This window comes from Serinus canaria, chromosome 15, assembly GCF_022539315.1.
Source record: "Serinus canaria isolate serCan28SL12 chromosome 15, serCan2020, whole genome shotgun sequence".
Lineage (NCBI taxonomy): Eukaryota > Metazoa > Chordata > Aves > Passeriformes > Fringillidae > Serinus > Serinus canaria.
In genome coordinates this window covers 10,418,728-10,438,847 of record NC_066329.1, presented here as the reverse complement: position 1 = coordinate 10,438,847, position 20,120 = coordinate 10,418,728, and the positions used below count along the sequence as shown (strand labels likewise).

The 20,120-nt window shown below is 49.7% G+C and overlaps 2 protein-coding genes across 2 annotated transcripts; both read right to left on the bottom strand.

The window, feature by feature from the left end:
• Nucleotides 1–2,872: 2,872 nt before the first annotated feature.
• TMEM116 (transmembrane protein 116) lies at nucleotides 2,873–14,505 on the bottom strand. The gene is made up of 11 exons (XM_018916690.3): nucleotides 14,416–14,505; nucleotides 13,949–13,995; nucleotides 13,756–13,819; nucleotides 9,945–10,076; nucleotides 6,373–6,477; nucleotides 5,877–5,926; nucleotides 5,318–5,401; nucleotides 5,096–5,234; nucleotides 4,230–4,374; nucleotides 4,067–4,140; nucleotides 2,873–3,376 (listed from the first exon to the last, which is right to left on the bottom strand). The coding sequence occupies exons 1-11, from the start codon at nucleotides 14,461–14,463 to the stop codon at nucleotides 3,176–3,178; spliced, it is 1,089 nt and encodes a 362-aa protein (XP_018772235.2). The 5' UTR covers nucleotides 14,464–14,505; the 3' UTR covers nucleotides 2,873–3,175.
• Nucleotides 14,506–15,278: 773 nt separating this feature from the next.
• On the bottom strand, nucleotides 15,279–19,896 carry ERP29 (endoplasmic reticulum protein 29). The gene is made up of 3 exons (XM_018916684.2): nucleotides 19,729–19,896; nucleotides 18,273–18,411; nucleotides 15,279–17,038 (listed from the first exon to the last, which is right to left on the bottom strand). The coding sequence occupies exons 1-3, from the start codon at nucleotides 19,846–19,848 to the stop codon at nucleotides 16,536–16,538; spliced, it is 762 nt and encodes a 253-aa protein (XP_018772229.1). The 5' UTR covers nucleotides 19,849–19,896; the 3' UTR covers nucleotides 15,279–16,535.
• Between the last annotated feature and the right edge of the window lie 224 nt (nucleotides 19,897–20,120).

Below are 20,120 nucleotides of genomic sequence, written 5' to 3'. Positions count from 1 at the left end.
TGTTGGAAGTGCAGTCAGGGGGGAAGGTGGGATCTGATGTGTGTTAGAGGATTCCTCCTTTTCTTCATCCCTTAAGTGCTGCTGATCCTGAGGTGGGAACATTTGTACAAATTTCCAGGGGCTTTTGCCACAAGGAACTGCTTTTGATGGATTTAATCTACTTTTTCTTGTCTGTGATAAATAAGAAGGGCCTGATTTGAAGCAGAGGGAGGAGGGACAGATTAAGAAAATACAATTTGAAGAATCAAGGTCAAATGGTTTTGTTTCTATGAGAAAGTTGAATTTTTTTTACTCTTGGAAAAGTTCTGTTTTACATTTCAAAGTTCAATAACTTTAATGGATTAATTTACATGTTTGAAAGTAGCATTTGACTTTCTCCTTCCTGTGTTTAGTTTATTTTTCAGTTGAAGCAATTGCAAGACACCTTGTCTTGATTCTCTGAGGCTTGACTTGGTAATAAATCTACTGATCCTTTATAGCAGACTGTGAATATTGTAAATATCTCGAGCTGGAAGTGTGGGATCAAAGAAGAATTTCTTTGTACAAACACTAAAATATGTGGGAAAGCTCTGGAGGTTGTTGGGTTTTGGGGTTTTTTTTTAGAGTTTTATTTAAGTGAAGAAAAATGTCTGAAATCATTTGACCTTTTCAAAATTTTCTGTATAACTGGCTTCTCCTGCGATTTGATTATTTGAAGCTTTTCTATATATATTTAAATTAGGAGAACCTGATTAGTGAAAGAGATTTTGATTGGAAATAGCAACATATCAAACTTTTGCTGTCATTACTTCTGGATTTTTCTTTTGGAAACTCGAGTCTGTCCCCATGTTTAACTCCTGTGTGTTAAAATGTTCCCATTTCTCCTCTCAGTGTTCCCTGTTAGTTCCTTTTGGATCAGTATTACATTGTAAATATTACCCATCCTGTATATAAATGATTTTACTAAACTCAAAAGTTCCTGGCTGCTTTTGTTTGGTTCCCAAATCTCTGCAGGAGAGAAGGAAGGAGCAGGAGGGAAGAGCAGCAGGATTCTCCTGCCACCCTGCTTTTCCCTGGAAGTGTCCAGAAGGTGTGGGTGCAGCACTTTGGGGTGTGGTTAGTGGTGAGCACAGTGGTGCTGGGTTCATTTCTGGATTTGATGACCTTAGAGGGCTTTTCCAGCCTTAGAGATTCCATGATTCCATTATTCTGCCACTCTCATTCCCCCATCCCACCTCCCTGATCCATGGGAATAAACACTTGAATGAGGATTTGAGGCTGGATAAATCCCTAGGAAATCCTGGGCTCTGCTTGGCAACATAACCCAAAATTGCCTTTTTTAAGCCCAGCTTTCCATCAGATGGCAGCAGCACCTGCCCAGTGCTCCCAGTTAACCCCTGAGGGCTGTGGGGTTGGACTGGGCAGTCAGGGAAGGGAGGGATGAGTCCTGTCTTTTGGACACTGGGACCCAGATCCTCTGGGCTGATGATCCTTGCAGGTGCTTGAGGTGGGAGCCCTGCTGGGACTGGGGGACACTGGGTGGTGGCAAGTGGTCCTGCCTGTGCTACTGCTGGCCCTGTGCTTTTCCAGGGAGTGCTTCCCTCACCTCTCTGGCCACAGAGCCTTAGGGTGGCACCTGGGCCCTTCCTGCCTCTGGAAATGGATTTGTTATCTTCCAGCAGGGCTGGACTTGGTGACAGAGAAACCAGACACACCCTTGGCCCAGGAGCATTTCAGGACACAAGATGGGGCAGGTGTGAGGGCTCAGGCTCCTTCCTTGTTAAAGAATTTCCCTCTGCTTGGTGCTTGAGGGGAGTTCAGAGTGGGTTGGGTGGTGAGTGACCCTCAGAGCCTCCAGACTGGGAAAGGGACTGAGGGAACAATTTCCTGGGAACACTTAGAGCAGCCAACCCAGCTGTGAGTGCCCATGGAATGGCTCTTTCCAGTAAGAAAACTCCCCTCAAACAAACACTGAGCCCTAGGAATGTGTCAGCACCCACTGCCAGCTCTGATGCTCCATTAGCAATCCAATCATTGTTTCCTGGGTAATCTTCCATCACTTAGGAAGCCTTAATCCCCTTTTAAACAAATTGCACTGGCTCCACAAACTGGGTCAGTCCCAGGAGGGTGCAGGAGGCTCTCAGGGATGAGACTGGGTGTGTTTCATGCCCTGTCAGTGCCAGGGAACAAATCCCATCCTACCTGTGGAATATTTGCCTTTGAAGTGAGGCTGGAGAAACACTGAGTCATCCATGTCCAAACTTTGGGACTAGAGGAGGACTTGAAAGACCAGGTAGAAAAAGATGGCTGAAAACTTTGTTTTTATCCTGTAGGACAGCAAAATTGAATTGTTGCACTCAGTCTCACTCTGTAGGAGAAAATAAGTCATTGACCAAAGCTCCAGGGCCCTTGTGTGACTTACCCAGAGTTAACACAGTTATGTTGTGTAAGTTAATTACACAAAGCTGGAGTATTTCCTCTTCTTGTCTAACCTGCTATGAGAAAAAATTTGGGTTGGATCCAAAAAGTGAAGCTGTTGGAAAATAAAGAGTGTAAAGGTAAAGAGTTGTTTTCAACACAGCTTAAGACCTGGTTTATTTCCTATAGAAAGGTGGGACCTCAGTAAATAATTCATGTGAATGTCTGGAAATGAAAAGAGAGATTCAGACAAAGTCCTGCTCACCTGGTTCATGAGAGATGCTCCACAGGGTCGAAGCAGCTGATTTTTGGGAGTATTGTGGCTGGGCAGGAGTTGGCAGGAAGAAGGAATGAAAATGTGCAAAAATTCCAGGCAGGTTTTGTCGTTTGCAATTCTTCACTCCCTGCAATTGGTTCTTAGGGTGGTGCAAATTCTCATGGTTAGGGTGAATTAAAAGGCAGAGATTGAAAAATGCTCATTTTGTTTTTTGTTAATTTGTAAAGGCAATGACTTGGAAAAATAAAGTAAAACATCCTCTGCTCAACCTCCATGGAGCTGGACCAGGTCTTTGAGCCTTTACATGGGGTTTGCTGCACTTCTAGGAATATTTGCAGGAGGAGAAAGTCTGGACTAAAGATTTACCACGCCGCAAGAATCCATTAAATAAATAACTATGTCCACTGAGCGCCTGGCTCTGCCAGCCCCGCGGGGACAGTTCCCTCCCGGCTCTGGAGAATGAGGATTGGAACAAGGAGTTGGAAGGACTCTGCCTCTCCATCAGAGCAGGGTGGAGGAGGAGCCCGCGGTGTCGGGCGGGCCGGCGGGGGCCGTGCTGGAGTAGAATTTCTTCTGGGAGCGCAGGAGCGGGGTCTGTGTGTCCACGTCCCGGCGGGAGCCGCGCTTCAGGGACAGGAACACGTGCTGGGTCCAGCCGTACACCAGGCAGTTCAGGAGCCCCTGGGAAGCTGCGGTGAGAGCCTGGGAGAGAGCACAGAGGAATCAGGGATCCCAGCACTGCTCCGTGCTCTGGGATCCCTGGAAAACCTCCCCCTCCCAGCAGGACTTTATCTTCCCCCTGATAGAGAAATTGTGCTGTTATTTTAATAAATGTTTAATGAATATCTAATTAAATATAAATACTATACAAATAGAGAATATATTTAATGTATGTTTATATATTAAATAAATATAATAACTTATATAGATAACTATAACTATAGTATATATCTATAACTATATAGATATAATTTAATAAAATGTCTAACTTCTGCATGAGGCACAAGAAGGAGCTGGACAAGTGTTATTAAGGAATCACATCTGGAGACTTAGGGACATAGGGAAAACAAAACCCATTTCTGGGGATCCTTTCTATCCTATTTGCCACAATTTCCATGACCACAGAACTGAGATTGGAAAAGACCTTTGGGGTCACCAAGTCCAAACATCTACCCAGCAACCTGTTCACCACTAAACTGTTGGGATTTTGGGTACTGAGACCTTTTCATGCCTGTGAAAAACCTAAACACCAAACCAAGATCTCTGTCAAACAAAAGCACAAATCAGACTTGGGCTCACACAGCAGAGATCCTTGTCCAGCTGCATCCAGCAGGGATGCAGGGCAGGAGACTCAAGGTGAGAAGGCAGGAGGCTGCAGGGACAGACATTTACCTGCAGGATCAGCAGAGCCATGTAGATTTTGCTGGTTGTTGAAGCAGTCAATTTCAGCATTCCAAGGAGGACAGCTGTGGAAAGGGATGGATGAGAGGGTGAAGTTAACCCCACCTCTCTGGGGTTCCACAGGGGGATGATGTGGGAGGAACTCTCTGCTCACCTGGGGCCCAGCAGCAGAAGAAGGCAATGGGGTAAAAAACCACCCGTTGTTCCACCATCTTAATCATGGCCCACTGCTGATCCCCCAGGAACCCTGTGGAGTTCACAAATCTCTTGTACAGCCCTCGGGCCTGACTCAGGATAACCTGGAAAAGAGCAGGCAGATGTTATTGCACAGGCTGTGATCTGCTGGGTTCATCCAGGATGGATCCCAATGAATCCAACCTTTTCACACAGTACTGAAATCCTGTGGGAGGTGTTGCTCTGCACATGCCCTTTTCTAAACTAAAGACTCTGAATTGGTTTTAGCATTATTGTTTAGGCTGGAAAAGAGCTCCAAGGTCATGGAGTCCATCCATCAATCACCTCTTGTTGACCCATGCAGGAGGTGATCTTTTCTACCTTTTCTATCTTTTCAAGCCTTTGAATTCCTGCTAAATATTTCTGGGATGGGTTGACAGAACATGGGACTCCAGATGGATTTAACTGGTGGCACAGTGATATTTTCCCTCCCCTGCCACCCCTTCCAAAAGGGAAGCAGCACCACACAGTTATTCCCCTGTCCTATTTACCAAGGGCACAGAGTGAGCAGACAGGGGGGAAAGGATTGAAAGTTGAGAGCAGGTTTAGATGGGATATTGGGAGGAAATCCTTCCCAGAGAAGCTGTGGCTGCCTCATCCCTGGAAGTGTCCAAGGCCAGGCTGGACAGGGCTTGGAGCAACCTGGGACAGTGGAAGGTGTCCCTGCCCAAGGCAGAGAGTGACACGGGATGAGCTCAAAGATGCCTTCCCACCCAAACCCTTCCATGATTCCATGATTGCCCAGCCTCTGGAGCCATCCAAGGGCTCCACAAGGAACAGCCTTACCAGGATGGCCACGAAGCTGATGAGGAAGGAGATGAGGAAGACGCCGATGCCGTAGAAATGCATCGCACGGCACACGGAGCCGCTCAGGCCCTGCGGCTCGCTGGGGGACTCGGCCACCTCCGTGTGCATCAGGAGACACCTGGGGACACAGGGGACAGCTGAGCTCCTGCCCACCCCCAGCAGAGCAGCCCTGGGACTGCCACAGCAAGGGAGGAAGCTCACCCATGCTTCTGGCTGAAGTTCTGGTAGCAATTACTGCTGTTACCCAGGCAAAACACCGGCACCATGAGGAGGAAAGGGATCAGGCTGGGAGGAGAAAGGACAGCACAGTCGTGTGTTATTGCACTGCTCCACGTGGGCACTGCTGGGTTGTTCTCCCATCACTACAGAGGTCTTTAAAGTTGTTTTTATTGGCACTGCTCTGGAAAAGTATTTTATCAGCTTTACTAGTGTTGGGGCTTTCATTTGTGAGGGCTAATCATTGGTAAAGGGAAACCTTCTGGAAAACCACATCCAGTTAATAAAGTTATCATTAACTTGGTTAAAAAAACCCTCTTACTCTGCATTCATGAGGTCACTCTGCTGTTAATGGTGAGCTTTACAGCTTTTTTAGTAAGACTTGCTTCAAAACAAGTAGGAAGCAGGGATCAGCACACTGCAGTATGCCAAATCCACACTCTCCCACTAGGGAGAATTAATTCTTACCAAATCCACACCCTGTGCCAGGGAGAAATAACTCTCACCAAATCCACACCCTGTGCCAGAGAGAATTAACTCTTACCTTGACAAGATTGTTGCTATTCGACCCACACAACTTGCATAATCTACAACCTGCAAAATCCAAAAATCTTAATTAAAATTATTTCTGCACAGCCCCTGGTTCACAGGAAGAAGCTTCAGGGGGCATTTCAGCAGCTGAGGGGGATCTGCCCAGCCTGCTGCACCTGAACTTCCAGATGGAATACAAAGTTTGCTGTGCACAGCAAATGTCTGGGGAAGCTGTGTAGGGCAGTAGGGCTGATGGGTTTGTTGGGAGGAGCTGCATAAGGAATGTGCCATCTTGCAGGAATATCTGGGGTATTTCCCAGCCTGGTCATGGCAGTGGTGGTGCCTCCCTGTCCTCCCTGTTTGGGTGTGAGGGAGGAATTAACTGCAAGGAGAGATTTTGGTCACGGGGTGTGTGTGAAGTATTTGCTCAGCCTGCAATGCAGGGAGGTTTTTCCTGAGTGTTGTGTCCTTGTCCCTGGGTTCCCAGCCTTTACACCAGTCCCACTCACCTGGGGGGGCACCCTGAAGAGGTTCTGGTTGTATTTCACCTTGAGGTCCATGTACAGGTGCCAGGTGTAGTTGACAGTGTAGAGAAAAGAGGCCACGTAGAATATCTGAGAAATAAACCCAGCATTTCAGTCCTGAAATAACAATTCCTGGAGCATGTTTAGCTCCTCCCAAATCCCATGGAACACAGGCAGGATGATGAACACCTGTCAAAGGTGAGGGTCTGAGCACAGGGGCTGTGCTCACATCTAACTGGGAAGAGACAGGTTGGAGATTCCCACCTTAAACCACACAAAAGCAGCTTCACTTTGGCCACAGACAGAACTAATGACAGCAGGACTGTCTTAGAAATAAAAAACTTTGTGATCTGGCTCATTTTTTTGGCTCAGAGCCTGGCAAGAGGGTTTCAGAGGAACTTGGACCTTCTGAATGCTATGCCCATTAGGAAACACAGCACAGATGTGACATTTAGATTTCCTTCTTGCATAATGAGCTCACTACACAGAGAATTCACGGAAACAGAAAACAATTGGATATTTCAAGAAGAATGTGAGGGCAGATATTCTCTGCCCTCAGCCTGAGTTAACATCCCAAAACCTCTTTTCTTCCTCCATGGGAAAAAGGAGAAAAGATAGAGCACACTGAGAGTTTGATTCCAGCTTGAGATGAGTCTAATTATCTAAAACTTCCTATAAACCCCCTCAAATCTTGATCAAATTTGTTTCCAAATTCATGCTTACTCCAGGTTGCCTAACCAGACCATGTACATGCATGTGCTGTGTTTGTCACAGGAAACACAAATTACAGTGGCAAAGAGGAAGGGCTGGACAAGGGAATTTATTTTTTTTTTCTGTGGCTTTGCTATCCTTTGCCAAAAAGATAAGCAGCACAGGTTTGCCACCCTGGTATCATCCACGGCTGGGAAAGTGGTCACTAAACAAACTTGGCCTCCTTCACTGAGGTTGTGAATGCTCTTGGCTGGCTCAAGAGGCTGAGTCCAAAGGCTGCCACAGGAACATTGCAGTGACTTTCCAGCTCATTAAATGAGTTTTAATGAGGGGTTGTTACCCTTTTCCAACTACTTCCAGAGAAGGCCGAAACAGCCCACAAGGATCATTCTCTTGCACTTCAGGACGCCTGGGAGAGGCTCATGAAATGTCAGTGCTGCCTTCTGGAACAGAGACCCAAATGCTACTTTTGAAGGTGCCAGCAGGAAGGGAAGGGAAATCTGCTCTCCTGAGCCCCAGCTTTGGGGCTGGGGACAGTCCTGCAGCACTGCCCATGAGGAGATAAAGCAGAGACACAAGAATCCCTCATTATCCCACTTGTGTGGCTCCCATTGTGCTGCCCAGCATGAGCAGAGCCTGACAGGACATTATTAGGCCACTGGAAGTGAACTGGAAGAACGTGGGGGAGTTGTGCAATTAAAACCACAATATCTGTTCTGGGCTTTATTATTGCAATGCAGGAGGAGGAGAGAATGAGGGACAGCAAAGGGAGCACTATTTACATTCATATCAATCAAATTTCTGGGGCTGAAAGAGGGAAAATGCAAGAAACAAAGCAATCTCCTCCTTTATGACACAGTTTGGACATTGGGCAGCTCCATACACTACAACATCAGCCTGTGATGGCAAATAATGGTGAACAGCCTGAATAAAGCAAAATATTGCCCTACTCCTAAGGCAGTGCCTTGAGACATTACAAGGACTCCAGTGTGGGCCTCTCCAAGGGCTGCAAACTCCACTGCTGGGCTGTCCCTGCCAGTCCTCACCTCGGCTCATCTGACACCTTCTGGGTGTGCAGAGAGGCCCCAGGTGTTTGTCAGACACCCAGCAGCACAGTGAGACATTTATTTACTCATTCCATCAGCTTCCAGATCCCTCCTGCTCTGCAGAATCTGCTGGTTCAACCTGTTACTGGCTCCTTCTTACGCACAAGGTGTTCCCACCTCTCAAGGGCACTGCAGGGTGTTGGGTGAGGAGGTCCTGCACTGTCACGTGCCCTGGGGGAAAGGTTGCTATGGCAAGGGCTCAGTTTGTTTTAATTTCTCCCAGAGCAAACAGCAGCGACAGCTCTTGCCAGGCACAATCCGGCTCTGCCACCCAGGCAGTCCCTGTGGTGGTGGCACACAGGAGAGGAGCCAGGGGACATTGGCTGAGGTCAGGGTGTGACTCTGCACACCCCACCACAAGCCCTGTCCTGGCCAAAGGTCAGCTCTGCCCACCCAGCATGAACACAAAGCCCCCACCTTGTCCCATCCTGTGCTGGTGTCCCTGAGAAGCACAGCCACAGGCTGGAAAAGTGAGGGCAGAGAAGAGCCAGAAGTGCAAGAGAGCTGAGAAATTATGGGCATATTTTCCATAGCCAACTTATTTCTCCTCTAGCAGTGCAAATTGCCTCCAGGCCATAAAAAAATCACATCAGCTGAAAGAACTATCCCCCAGGCAAGGGAAAAAGCTCAGGAACAGCCTCAGTTCTGCTTTTCTTCTTCCACCTTCCAGCTCTGAAAGCCTCTCCCAAACTCTTCTCATTTTCCCATTTGCCATCACCATTTTTGATGTCATTCTGCATCATTCCCAAGCGGCCTCACTGTTTCTCTCAACAGGAACATACTGTAGAGCCAGTAGAGCTGGAGAGACCAGAGATGAGCCTGGAGTGAAAACCCTCAGCAACACATCTGTACCCCCAAAAACAGCTGCTGAAACAACCCTGGGCTGCAGGAGCCCATCCCCTGACACACAGCAGCAGGAACAATTCAATCCTGCACCTGCAGCTACTTCCTTGCCCTCTCTGAGGCACATAGAGATCCTTTCCAGCTTTGGATGCTGCTATTCCATGAGGACATTCAGTTCCCAGTTGTGGGTGTCACACTGCCCGAGCCCACACATCAAGGCTTCCAAAAGCCCTTTGCTCTTCCCAGCCATATCCTTTAAAAGGAAAAAATTAATTCCAGAGATCATCATTTATGAACCCCCACACTCAGCTGGACCCTGCAGAGATTTTTGAGAGCTGAGATTTCCAAAGCCTGGTGTTGAAATGGGAACTGGGTGAGGCAACAGCAAACTGTCAGGAGAACAGTGCTCACCCACCCTACTCCAACTGGTCCCCAGCACAGGAATCAGCTGAATCAATGGGACACAGGCTGAGCTTGTGCTGATGGAGGATCCTTGGGAAGAGCAAGAACTGGGATGTTCATGTGAGTAATTTAAGTCTGAGCTCAAGCTCAGACTCACAGAATGTGTCTGTTCCTGCCCAGGCTGAAGGAAGCACGAAGAGAAATAGAAAAACTGCCATGTGAGAGCAGAGATCCATGGGCATGGATCTAATGGGAAAGAGATCAAGTCCCATCTGCTCATTTCACACAAGCAACCACAAAATCCCACCTTCTCTTCCTCTCACACACCAGAGGATCCTAAACCCCAGTGCCATTATCTCCCTTTTCCACACAAAGCCAAGAGATCTGCTAAAGCCTGTCTAGAAACAGCCCCCACGGCCACGCTCTGATCACCAGCAAGGTTAATTATGACAAATCACAAGATTAATTACAAAATGTGGTGCCAAGGCCACTCACCTGTCCCGTGGCTTGCAGGTTGTAGCAGATGAGGTCTTGCTGGGAGGTGGGTGAGCTGTAGAGCAGGGCCCCAGCCAGCCAGCACATGCCCAGGAGCAGATCTGAGAGGCTCAGGTAGAAAAGTGGACGCACCTGGAAAAGGGAAAAGGCTCAGCAGGTGTGAGTGGAGTCACAGCCCTTCCACCCCCTCAGCTGCAGTTTCACCCCCTTATCAAACATAAAGATATTTAGTACAGCCTTCCAAAGGTTTTTCTGCAGGTGAGAAAAGTTTTTCAGTAGAAAAACCCCACTGCAAAGTTCTTTTGAAAGCCTTAATTGAGGGGAAGTGGGGCATAAGTGGCACTCTGTGGAGGGATGATTTTACCCTCAGGGAAGCACTGTGACAGCGTTTCTGAGAGCAGTCAATTCATCTGCAGCCAACCCTGAGATCTTCAGTAAAAAAGTCTCCTCTACTTTAAAAGCCAAGCAAGTTCAAAGAAAAGTTACCAGATGAAAACTTTTCAGGCTCTACTCCTGAATATCATCCTTGTTTTCAGTCCTTTAAAACTCCTACACCAATTATAGCAGAAAGATTAATTGTGCTCAGACATCAGGACCAGGTTATCTGGTGTTATCTGAACACTGTCACCTCCCAGCTCTTCTGGTGAGACAACTCCCCTTGCAGGGAAATTCCACATGGATTTGTGCTCTCAGGAGCTGTTCCAATGCACATTCCCTACTCCAACCACCACTTCTGCCACAGGACCCAAGTGCAGCAAAACTTACAGAAAATATCCCAAATATTCACCTTGTTACAATTTTGCAGAATGGGACAGGTTGGCAGGGAGGAGACATCATGTTTTAAATAAACTCACATAGAAATCAAACTTCCAGTAAACACAAACCCTTCCTCAGGTCTGGTATGACTTGAAACAAACATTTTTCTATGTGTTCCGTGTCATTTCAGCTGATGACTAAGGGTGGGTTTATTTTACAAGCTGGAATAATTTCCACTGAGAGCCATTATTGCTGCATCTTGCTGGAAAGGAATCATGTCTCCTTTAACAACAGTTTCCAGCCCATTTCCAGTTTGCACACACTGGCCAGGACTGTAAACACTGCAGGAAAACATTTGTGCAAAAATTCTGGCCAACATTTTCTTTGTTAGTGAGAGAGCAGACTCTGGAAAAGCAGCCTAATTACCTGCATTCTTAATTAAAGCCTTTGGTATCTCATTTTCAGCATCCAGGAGAGAAAATTGTGGTGTTTTTCTTTCCCTACAGAAAACTATAATGCCAAACACAGCATGGAAATGCTTCAGCAGGCTTTGATTTTGTCTTTCTTTTCATGGAGCTCAGTTTTTGGTGAGATTTGCCTCAATATTGTCCTGGAAGTAAATGTATGCCGCCCATCACGTTGTGTTATACTTGCTCCCATGTGCAGTGAGAGAGAGCTTAGGAAGAGTGATAAGAGTTAAGGTAGATCTGATCTGATTTGTCCTTAGGGCATGAAGGAGCATAAGGCATAAAGATCTGGAGTTTATTTTAATTTTATTTCATCTATAAATGCCTTTTTTTAACTAGGCTTTTCCTCACTGGTGCAGAAATGAAGCCCTGGCACGACAGGCTGGGGGCACTGTCCAGTTTGTGATCAAGGCAGGTTAAACCAAACAGATCTAAAATAAGCAAAGAAGGCACTTTTGCAATCAAGCAGGTGACCTCTTTCTCCAGCACAAGTGCCCTTGGAGCAAGGCACTGCTGGTGGGTCCAGGAGCTGTTTTGGCAGAGACCTGGATAAAGAAGTAGGTGACACAGGGACATGTGGGGCTCTGGCTTGAAAAAGGAGAAAGAAAATAACCACTGGTATTTATAAAATAGAGGAAGGGACTGCAAAGATGTAATGATTTACATCCTGGCAGCTCCAGCTGCAGCACACACAGAGATTTGGCTCTGTGGCCATGGCCCAGGCACATGCTGAGCTGAGGTTTCTTCCTCAAACCTGTGAGTTCGAGAGTTCTTCCTCAAATGTGTTGAGCTGAGGGTTCTTCCTTGCTTGCCATCATCTCTTCTGAATAATTTACCTCAGGCTGAAGGGTTTTATTGACCCCACAGAGACAGAAAGCAAGCTTCAAGAATGCAATATTTGATTTCTGAGGCTGGGGGCAGGAAGGGAAGTGTTTCTAAGATCCTTCTCCTCCCAGCCTCCAGAGCTGTTTATTTTAAAATGTTTTGCTGTGGGTCCTCATGACTCAGGGAATAATCTGTTTGTGGCTAGCCTTGATATGGATCTCTTCCAGCCCTTTTGTTTACAAACTTCCACTTCAGACCCGAGACATGAGGACAAGACTATGGGGAAGTTAATGGAGATTTTGTCACTTTTGAAACCCAGCAGCAGATCTCCCCTGGCAGCAGAGGAGCCTGGAAGGCTGATGCAGACCAGTCCCTCCAGCTGGCATCCAGCCCTCCTATCTGGATTTGCAGAAATAATCTGAGCAGAAACATCTGGACCCTCTGGAGCAGGAAGGGGCCATTGTTGACTTGGAGCCATGAGTGGCTCATGAGCAGCTCCCAGGCCACAGCCCCATCACATGACTGAGAGCAGAAGGGCTCCTGAGCAACCAGGCCATGGAAGCCAACTGGATGAGGCTGCTGAGTCACACTGGGACACTGGCAACCCCTGCTTCACACCATTCCAGAGAGAGGACCCCAGAAGGAATCACATCTGGAGCTTTCTAGGTGCAGATGTGGTAGAAGGAGGCTTTGATGTGTACCTTGAGCAGCAGAAGCTCAAACAGTTTTTCCATCCCAGCATTAAGGTGAAGTCCCAGCTTTTATTCTTCCCTGGGAATGCATGGAGAGCTCCACAGTTTATTCTGGATGTGCTGGGCACAGCATTTCCAGGAGGTTGGCTGGGAGCAAGGTCCTCCCTGCTGTAAGTGGGACAGCTTTGCCCTGCAAACATGGACTCATGTTCTCCTTCCCACCATGTTATCCAGCAATGTGTCCATTGCCTGCATTCCTTACTTCTCCAGGGATAGCTCCACGAATTCCCTGGAAAAGTTCCATTCTCTGGACTGCAGATTGAATCCACGATGTACAAAGAACATGAAGATGAAGGAAGGACAAATACAGCTGCTGCCAGCTCCACTGACTTTCTGTGTGTTCCACAGGTCAGGCTGAGCCTGCAAAACCTGGACAGCAAATCCCATCTTCACAGGGATCAGCTTGGCTCACTGCCCCCAGGAAGTCCTGGACACACAGAAGAACTGCGTGTGGACACCCAAGCCTGGCAGGATGGGAGGGAGGCTCTGGGGTCAGTTTTAGTAGCACACCTGCCCAGAGAAACTCCTCAGAGACAGCCAAAATCCAACACTTACGAAAGCATTTCTGCAGGGGCAGCCCCAATTTGCTGCCCCTGCAAATTGGGGCTGCCCCTGCAGAAATGCTTTCGTAAGTGTTGGATTTTGGCTGTTCAGCAGCTTTGTGCACAACTCCTCAGCCCCCCAAGAGTTTGGCCCCTCTGAGGAGGGCACAAAAAATCCCTGCTCCCAGGAATGACTGGAGGACTTTCCAGGAGCAGCAGACAGCACGGGACTAAGGAACCTGCTTCTCCCTGCAGAAGCACAGGTTCAAGGTCAGTCCTTTCACCTCCTACCAAGACAAAGAGCCCAATTCTTTGCAAGTCTTTTGCCTCCCAGCTATTAAACAAGGTTTAACCACAATAACCCTGAGACCTACAGCTGCTCCTAGGAGAGAGTCTGTGCTACAGGTGTGACCCACCTGCAGGGACTGACATCACGGCTTAGGGAGGGAGAAGGAAGCTCAGACCTTACCTCTGGGGACCGCACCGCGTTTTGGAAGACGGCGTAGGCAATAATTGAGCTGGAACCTACAACGCTGAGAAAACAAAGCACAGGTTGGAACACGAGCGCGTCTGCCTCGCTGGGAGACGCGAGTTCTCTTTTTTTTTGCTTTTCTGGGTAAAATCATCTTCACCACAGTAACTCTATGGGCAGCGTGCCGTACCTGAGCATGGCCATGGTGAACTGGATCCACTGGAGCGCAGAGTAGACCTGGGGAGAAGGACGGGAGGGAGCTCAGGTGACACGGCCCCAGGTGCGGCAGAAGCAACCGGGGACCGCGGGGTCCCGGGAGGAGCGGGCAGCACGGACCGGGGACAGGGAAGGAAGGACAAGGACGGGGGATCGGGATAGGAGCGGGCAGCGCGGACCTGGGAAGGGGGACAGGCGGGTCCCGGAGAAGAGCGGGCAGCTAGGGACCGGGGACTGGGGACAGCGGGGTCCCGAAGAGGAATAAGCAGCACGGACCGGGGGAGGATCGTGCAACGCTGCCGGTGCCGCCGGGCACGGAGCGGGGCGCAGGGCTGGGGGAGCACCGTGAGGGGATGGACGAGAAGAGACGCGCACAGCGAGGTCCCGGGGAGGCGACAGCCGCTGTCCCTAGGGGTCCCGATGCCGGCGGGGCTCGCTCACCTCCTGCCAGCCCCCATCCAGCCGGTCCGCCTCTGCCGGCAGGGCCATGGGTACCGCTGCCGCCGCCGCACCGCTCCGGGGCTGCGGACACCGCCCGCGCTCCGCCCCGGGGCCGCACCGCGCCCGGCCCCCGCCGGCGGGGCCGGCGGCGGGGAGCGCCCGGTGGCAGAGAGGGGCTGAGGAGACAGGAGCCTTGGGCAAACAGCGGGATTGGCGTCCCGGGCACCGGCATCCGACGCATCCCTCCAGGGGCAGAACCGGCCGAGCCCCGGTGGGCGGGCTCGCTCCGGTCACGGCCGCCCCCGGCTCCCCTCACGGAGCCGCCCTGAGGCGACCCCGCGGAGCCTCGGCCCCGCCCATCCGTGACGTCACCAGCGCCCAGGGGCGGCAAGGCGCTTCGAGGAGCCCCCGGCGGCGGCACTAAGGGGCTGCTCCCCTTAGAGAGGCCGAGCACGGCTCCTTCAGAGTCCCGGGGGCTTTTCCCCTCAGAGAGACCAGGAACGGTTCCTTCAGAGTCCCGGGAACTGCTCCCTTCACAGATCCCTTCACTTGAGGGCACGGTCTCCTCAAGTGCTGATCCTATCAGGGGCTGCTCCCTTCAGACCCGGGGAATAGTCCCCTCAGTGCTTCGAGAACGGCTCCCCTCAGCAGACGATTCCCTCAGGGTCTCTGGGGCTGAGCCAGGCGGGACATATCTCCACACAGCCCTCCAAAAAAACTGCCCACCCTGCCGGGGTCCTTCCTCTGCCGCCCACGAGGGGAGAGAGCGCTGCACCACCCTCGGCTCCCCTCATCTCGCTTCAGCAGTCACAGCCTCCCCTCTGATCAGCTGTAGTTTCTCTATAGTGGTTAAGAAGCAGCTCTGAAGTGGAATTTTTTTTTATTATAGCATTATTAATACATTTTATCTCACAGCAACATCTGCTCCTTGTATCCACCCCAAGATTCAAAAGGCAGCAAAGCTCCCACAGGAATCAGTTTTGTTTAAAGCATACTTTTAAGGTAAAGCTCACAGGTGTTTCTCTTTTCAACTCTGTCACCCTGACCAGGGCTTCAGCATCTTCCAGAGGCATCCGAATTCCACAGAGTGTGAACTGCACAGTTCTGAGGACTGACCTGACCCTTGGGCCATGCATCTCCTTTTAAATAACACAGATGAGGTTTCTAAGGACACAAATACTTCTGCTTCCTCTTACAAGACCTCATTTTCAAATATTCAGAACTATCAAACACTGATGAGGCTTTAGTTTTAGAGTGTCAATTGTTTGTGGAGGCTAGAAAAACATTTTGTTCATGAAGCTTGGAGAGGTAAAACACCTCTTCAGCTGTAAGAAAACTCATCCAAATTTACCTCTGAAAACCTGATTTTTTTTGCACAAACTGGTGAGACTGAGTGTAATAGCACCTCAAGGAGACTCAGCCCTTGCTCAGAACTCACTTCACTGTGTCAAGGTATCACAAAGGATTTCGGGAGAATATTTGATTAAATGGCTGCTCTGGACAGAGAATGAGGGGCAAGCTGTGAACTGTCTTCACTGCCAGCATTTGGCTGATACCCAAAGCAAACAGGGACAGAAGCCATGGAAAGAGAAGGCAGAAAAAGGAAGCTCTGAGTCTCTTAGTCAACAACAGGTAAAAACAATACTTGGAGCCAAAGTGGGACAACACAAGGACTGCGAGGGGTAGATTAACAAGCCAAAACCCAAGGCTATTACAGACAGGGAAAGGTGGGGATGTACAGGGCACCCAATCTGTACCTTTTCCAGCACATAAGATGGAATGAGAGACTGAATTTTGTTATTTGTTAGCCAGGGAACAGCTGTAAAAACCACCAGGAATGAGCTTCCAGCCAATCTAGAGGTTTTTTTTTTTGTGGTCTGCTTTAACACTGTTATTGGATAGCATTACACACTACTTGCTGTGTCTTGCTCTTAGGTGATTTTTCCAACATTTACAATACTGTGTTTTTAAGGAATGTCTTCCTCTTGATCTTCTGAACTGAGAATCCCAGAAGGAGATCTGCTGCCCTCTTGAAGTCAGCGGGAAGTTTGCTTGCATTAAGGAGAACTGGTTAGGACTCTTGACAATGTTTCACAGCTTGTAGAGAGTTCTCCAACACATCAGAGCTCATCTTTTTCATTATTCTTCTTCCGGAAAGAAGTGAGGATGTTGAGGCTTTTCTGGAGCTCCTCCTTCTTTCCATCGCTCATCTTGTTCTTCTCGATCAGCTTTGTGATTCGGACGACTTCGTTAGCAGCAAACTCCTCTCCCTGCTCCAAGATCTTGCTCATAATTTTCAAGTATTGCTCTGCTGACTTCTTCTCGGTTTCTTTTGCTTTTCCTAAATTCTCCTGGCCCTTTTTCAGGAGGGCCTGGCGATCAGATTTCTCTGTGGTGCTCATAAATTTGCTGGCCAGCACATCATACTCCTTCAGGCAGCCTGGCATCCCCAGGTAGATGCCATTACTCTTCAGCCAGCGCTGAATAGCCCCAGCCTTGATCTCACCACCATAAAGTAAAGGATTTTTAAAGTCACCATCCTGGAACAAGTAAAAAACAGGGAACTTTTCCTTGTCCAGCTTGTACTTCTCTCCCAGCTCAGTGTTCAGTTTATCACCATAATCTGTCAAGGGACAATGAAACACAGAAAAGCACAGTTAATCAAAAATTAAATTAGGATTCCCTCCCACACAAATATCTGTAGGTAGAGCTTCAACACGTCCTAATAACCTGTCTGCCAGGAAATCACAGAGTCATGGAAATATCCTGAGCTGGAAGGGACCCACAAGGATCACCCAGTCCAACTTCCAGCCCTGCTCAGGACACCCCAAAATCCCACCCTGTGCCTGAGGAGCACTCCCTGAGCTCTGGCAGCCTTGGGGCCCTGACCATTCTTTGGAGAGCCTGTTCCAAGGAAATGCCACATACTGAAATAAAAACACCTCATAAAATCTTTTGTGCAAGGCAAACATTCAGTGGCTTTTCCAAAGAAAAAGACTTTAATGGTGTTTTGCTGTGACTGTGAGAGTGTAAGACATTGGCAGGACCTTTTGTATAAACCCTGTCCTCCTTATGGGAAATCAATACCCTTTTTCCTCTTACTTTCCTCTATCCATTGATTTTATCTGATTTTACAGTGAAATAAGAGTTTTTTCCTGTCAGTGTGCAGAGAATGATTTGGTTCTGACAGCATGCCAAACTACAAGACATTTACTCATCTTACAGAAATTATATTTATTCCCGAAGACAGAAAACAAAGCCATTTCAAATATGCTACTTAGAGTATTCCACATATGTTTAGAAATATCAGAGTGGGTAAAACTTCACAGTTTGATAATTAATCCTAAATTCTTAATTCAACCTACAAAGCCAGAGCACATCAGGTGACACTGATCTATTCTTCACTCTTTTTCTCTTAAATCCAGTCACAGTCACATCGAGTTAGAGCAGCCACAGTGCAACAACCCTTTGCTGTGCTGCCCCAGGGTTTGCTGCATGGAATTAATCACACTAAATATTCTTTGTCTGACAAGGACTAAGCTAAAGCACGATTCTTGTGAAGTCTGTTCCCTGCATGTGGGACAAAAAGGATTCTCTCAGCAAAGAAGGGGAAAAAAAAGGCAAGAATTGCTGGGGATGAGGAGGTGGCAGCAGTTCAGCAGCGTGGGCTGACTCCTCATTACCCAGCCCAGATGGATAAGCAGCTCTCCCACGCACAGCCAGGCTCAGCCAGGGCAGGAGCTCCACTCTCACATCCATCCCTCCTCCAGAATTGCCTCAGAACCTGCAGAAATCACACTGAAATGTATCCCCTCCTCCCCAGCCCACACTGTTTGCATGTACTCAGAGTTCCTCACCTGATATTCCCACTTCAGCCACCAGCAGATCCTCACTGGAGCCTGAGCTCTCCGCCAGCTTTTTAAACTCATCTTGTTTCTCACCATAAGGATATTGTGTGTCAAACTTCACAAGGACAAACTTATGCTTTGGAATAACCTAAAACAAGAAGTAAAAGGGGAAAAAACAAGACAGAACTCGATCATTTCAGGTCTGAGCAATGTACAAGTCACCAAAAGTTGTTTTTGCTTATCCTTTTTTCCCTGTGCAATGGGGAGATGCAGAGGAGAATGGAAATTTCATATAATTATGGCCTTTCAGAAATGACTCACTGTTGTGTGGAGGAAAGACTGAGGTTTGGGTGTCTGTATTCCTGCACCAGATGACAAAGATAGTACGTTGTAGGTTTGGGGGATCTGATAATGCCTTTAATTATAAGATTTGTTTATTGTAAATCTGACTGGCATCTTGGAAGAAGATCAGCTAAAATATTTTCCAGTGGGACATGAAGAGGAGAGAGACCAAATGTAATGTCCTTCTGAAGTGTCCCAGCATGAAAGCTGCACTCTTGGCTAGGAGGGGGCACAGGGAGGCAGTGCAGATGCTGGAGGTGTTGTACTGGTACATGAAATGGAGAATTCACATTTAATTGATTTCTTTTCACTTCAACCTTGCTCTGCTCAGATGATGCCTTTTCCAATTAGTTTGGCAATGGACTCTGTCACCCCTTGAGGGATTTTCCCCTCCCTGCAGCAGAAGACCTTGCAAAATCTTTTTTGTTCTCGCGAACAGGCTGAGGTTGCACCACAGCTCCCCACCTACACAGCGCTCTGCCAGCCCTGCTCAGGCACTGCACAACATCAGCATGCACAGGTGGCTGCAGGCTCCGTCCTGGCCTGCCGAGCGGTCAGTGGCCCGGTGGGGAGCGCACAGGGCCCTGGGAAGATTCCTTCCTTGAGAAGTGATTTAGTGAAGGGGAAAAAAAAAGGTGGGGGGAAAAAAAGAAAGCCTGTTGCTGTTTGATGAACAAGTGAAACCCAAGCAGCGCGCGCTCACGGTCCCGGCTCCATCCCTGCACGGTGCTGCCCTCCCTCAGCGGCACAGACAGCACAGCCCCGGCCGAGGAGCCGCGGCTGCAGCCGCACCACCCCGCGCCGGTACCGCCGGTACCGCCGGGCAGGACCCCGCGGCTCGGCTCCACTTGGACCGCGCCGATTGGCTGCCGGCCGCGGTCGCCGCGCTCCCATTGGCTGAGTGCTGTGGCCGCCGCGCTCCCATTGGCTGTGGCGCGGCCGCTCCGCCAGCACCGAGCGCTCCCCGGGCCGGTGGCGGCGGCAGCGACCCCGTGCCCGCGGCCCCGCCGCGCCCCCCCCGTTCCTCCCGGACCCCGGGACTGCCGCCGGCCGCGGGGCACACAGCCCGGTGCGGCCCCACGCCCGCCCCCCGAGCGCTCCGGCAGGCCCGCCAGCGCCGTACCTTGTAGAAGGTGATGGTGTCGAGCGGCACGGAGCCCTTGGTGTGCAGCGTGCTGCCGCCGGGCAGCACCAGGCCGAGCAGGCAGAGCAGCACCGAGCCGGCGGCAGCCGCCGCAGCCATGGCGGAGCGCGGAGGGAGCGGAGCTGCGGAGCCACGTGACGGCGCGACGGCCGCCGCCAGGGGCTCGCCTCGCCCCGCCCCGCTGCCCGGGGCCACCGGGGGAGCGGCAGCGCTCGGGGGAGGGCGGGGGCTGCGAAGCCGTGCGGGGACCGGACAGCGCGCACGGGAGCTCCGCGACCCCGGGACAGCACCGCTGCTGGTGCCGGTGAAATAAGGACAAGAGAAAGGCAGCGAAAGGGCAGGAGGGAGGATCGGGCTGTGCAGGGAGGCAG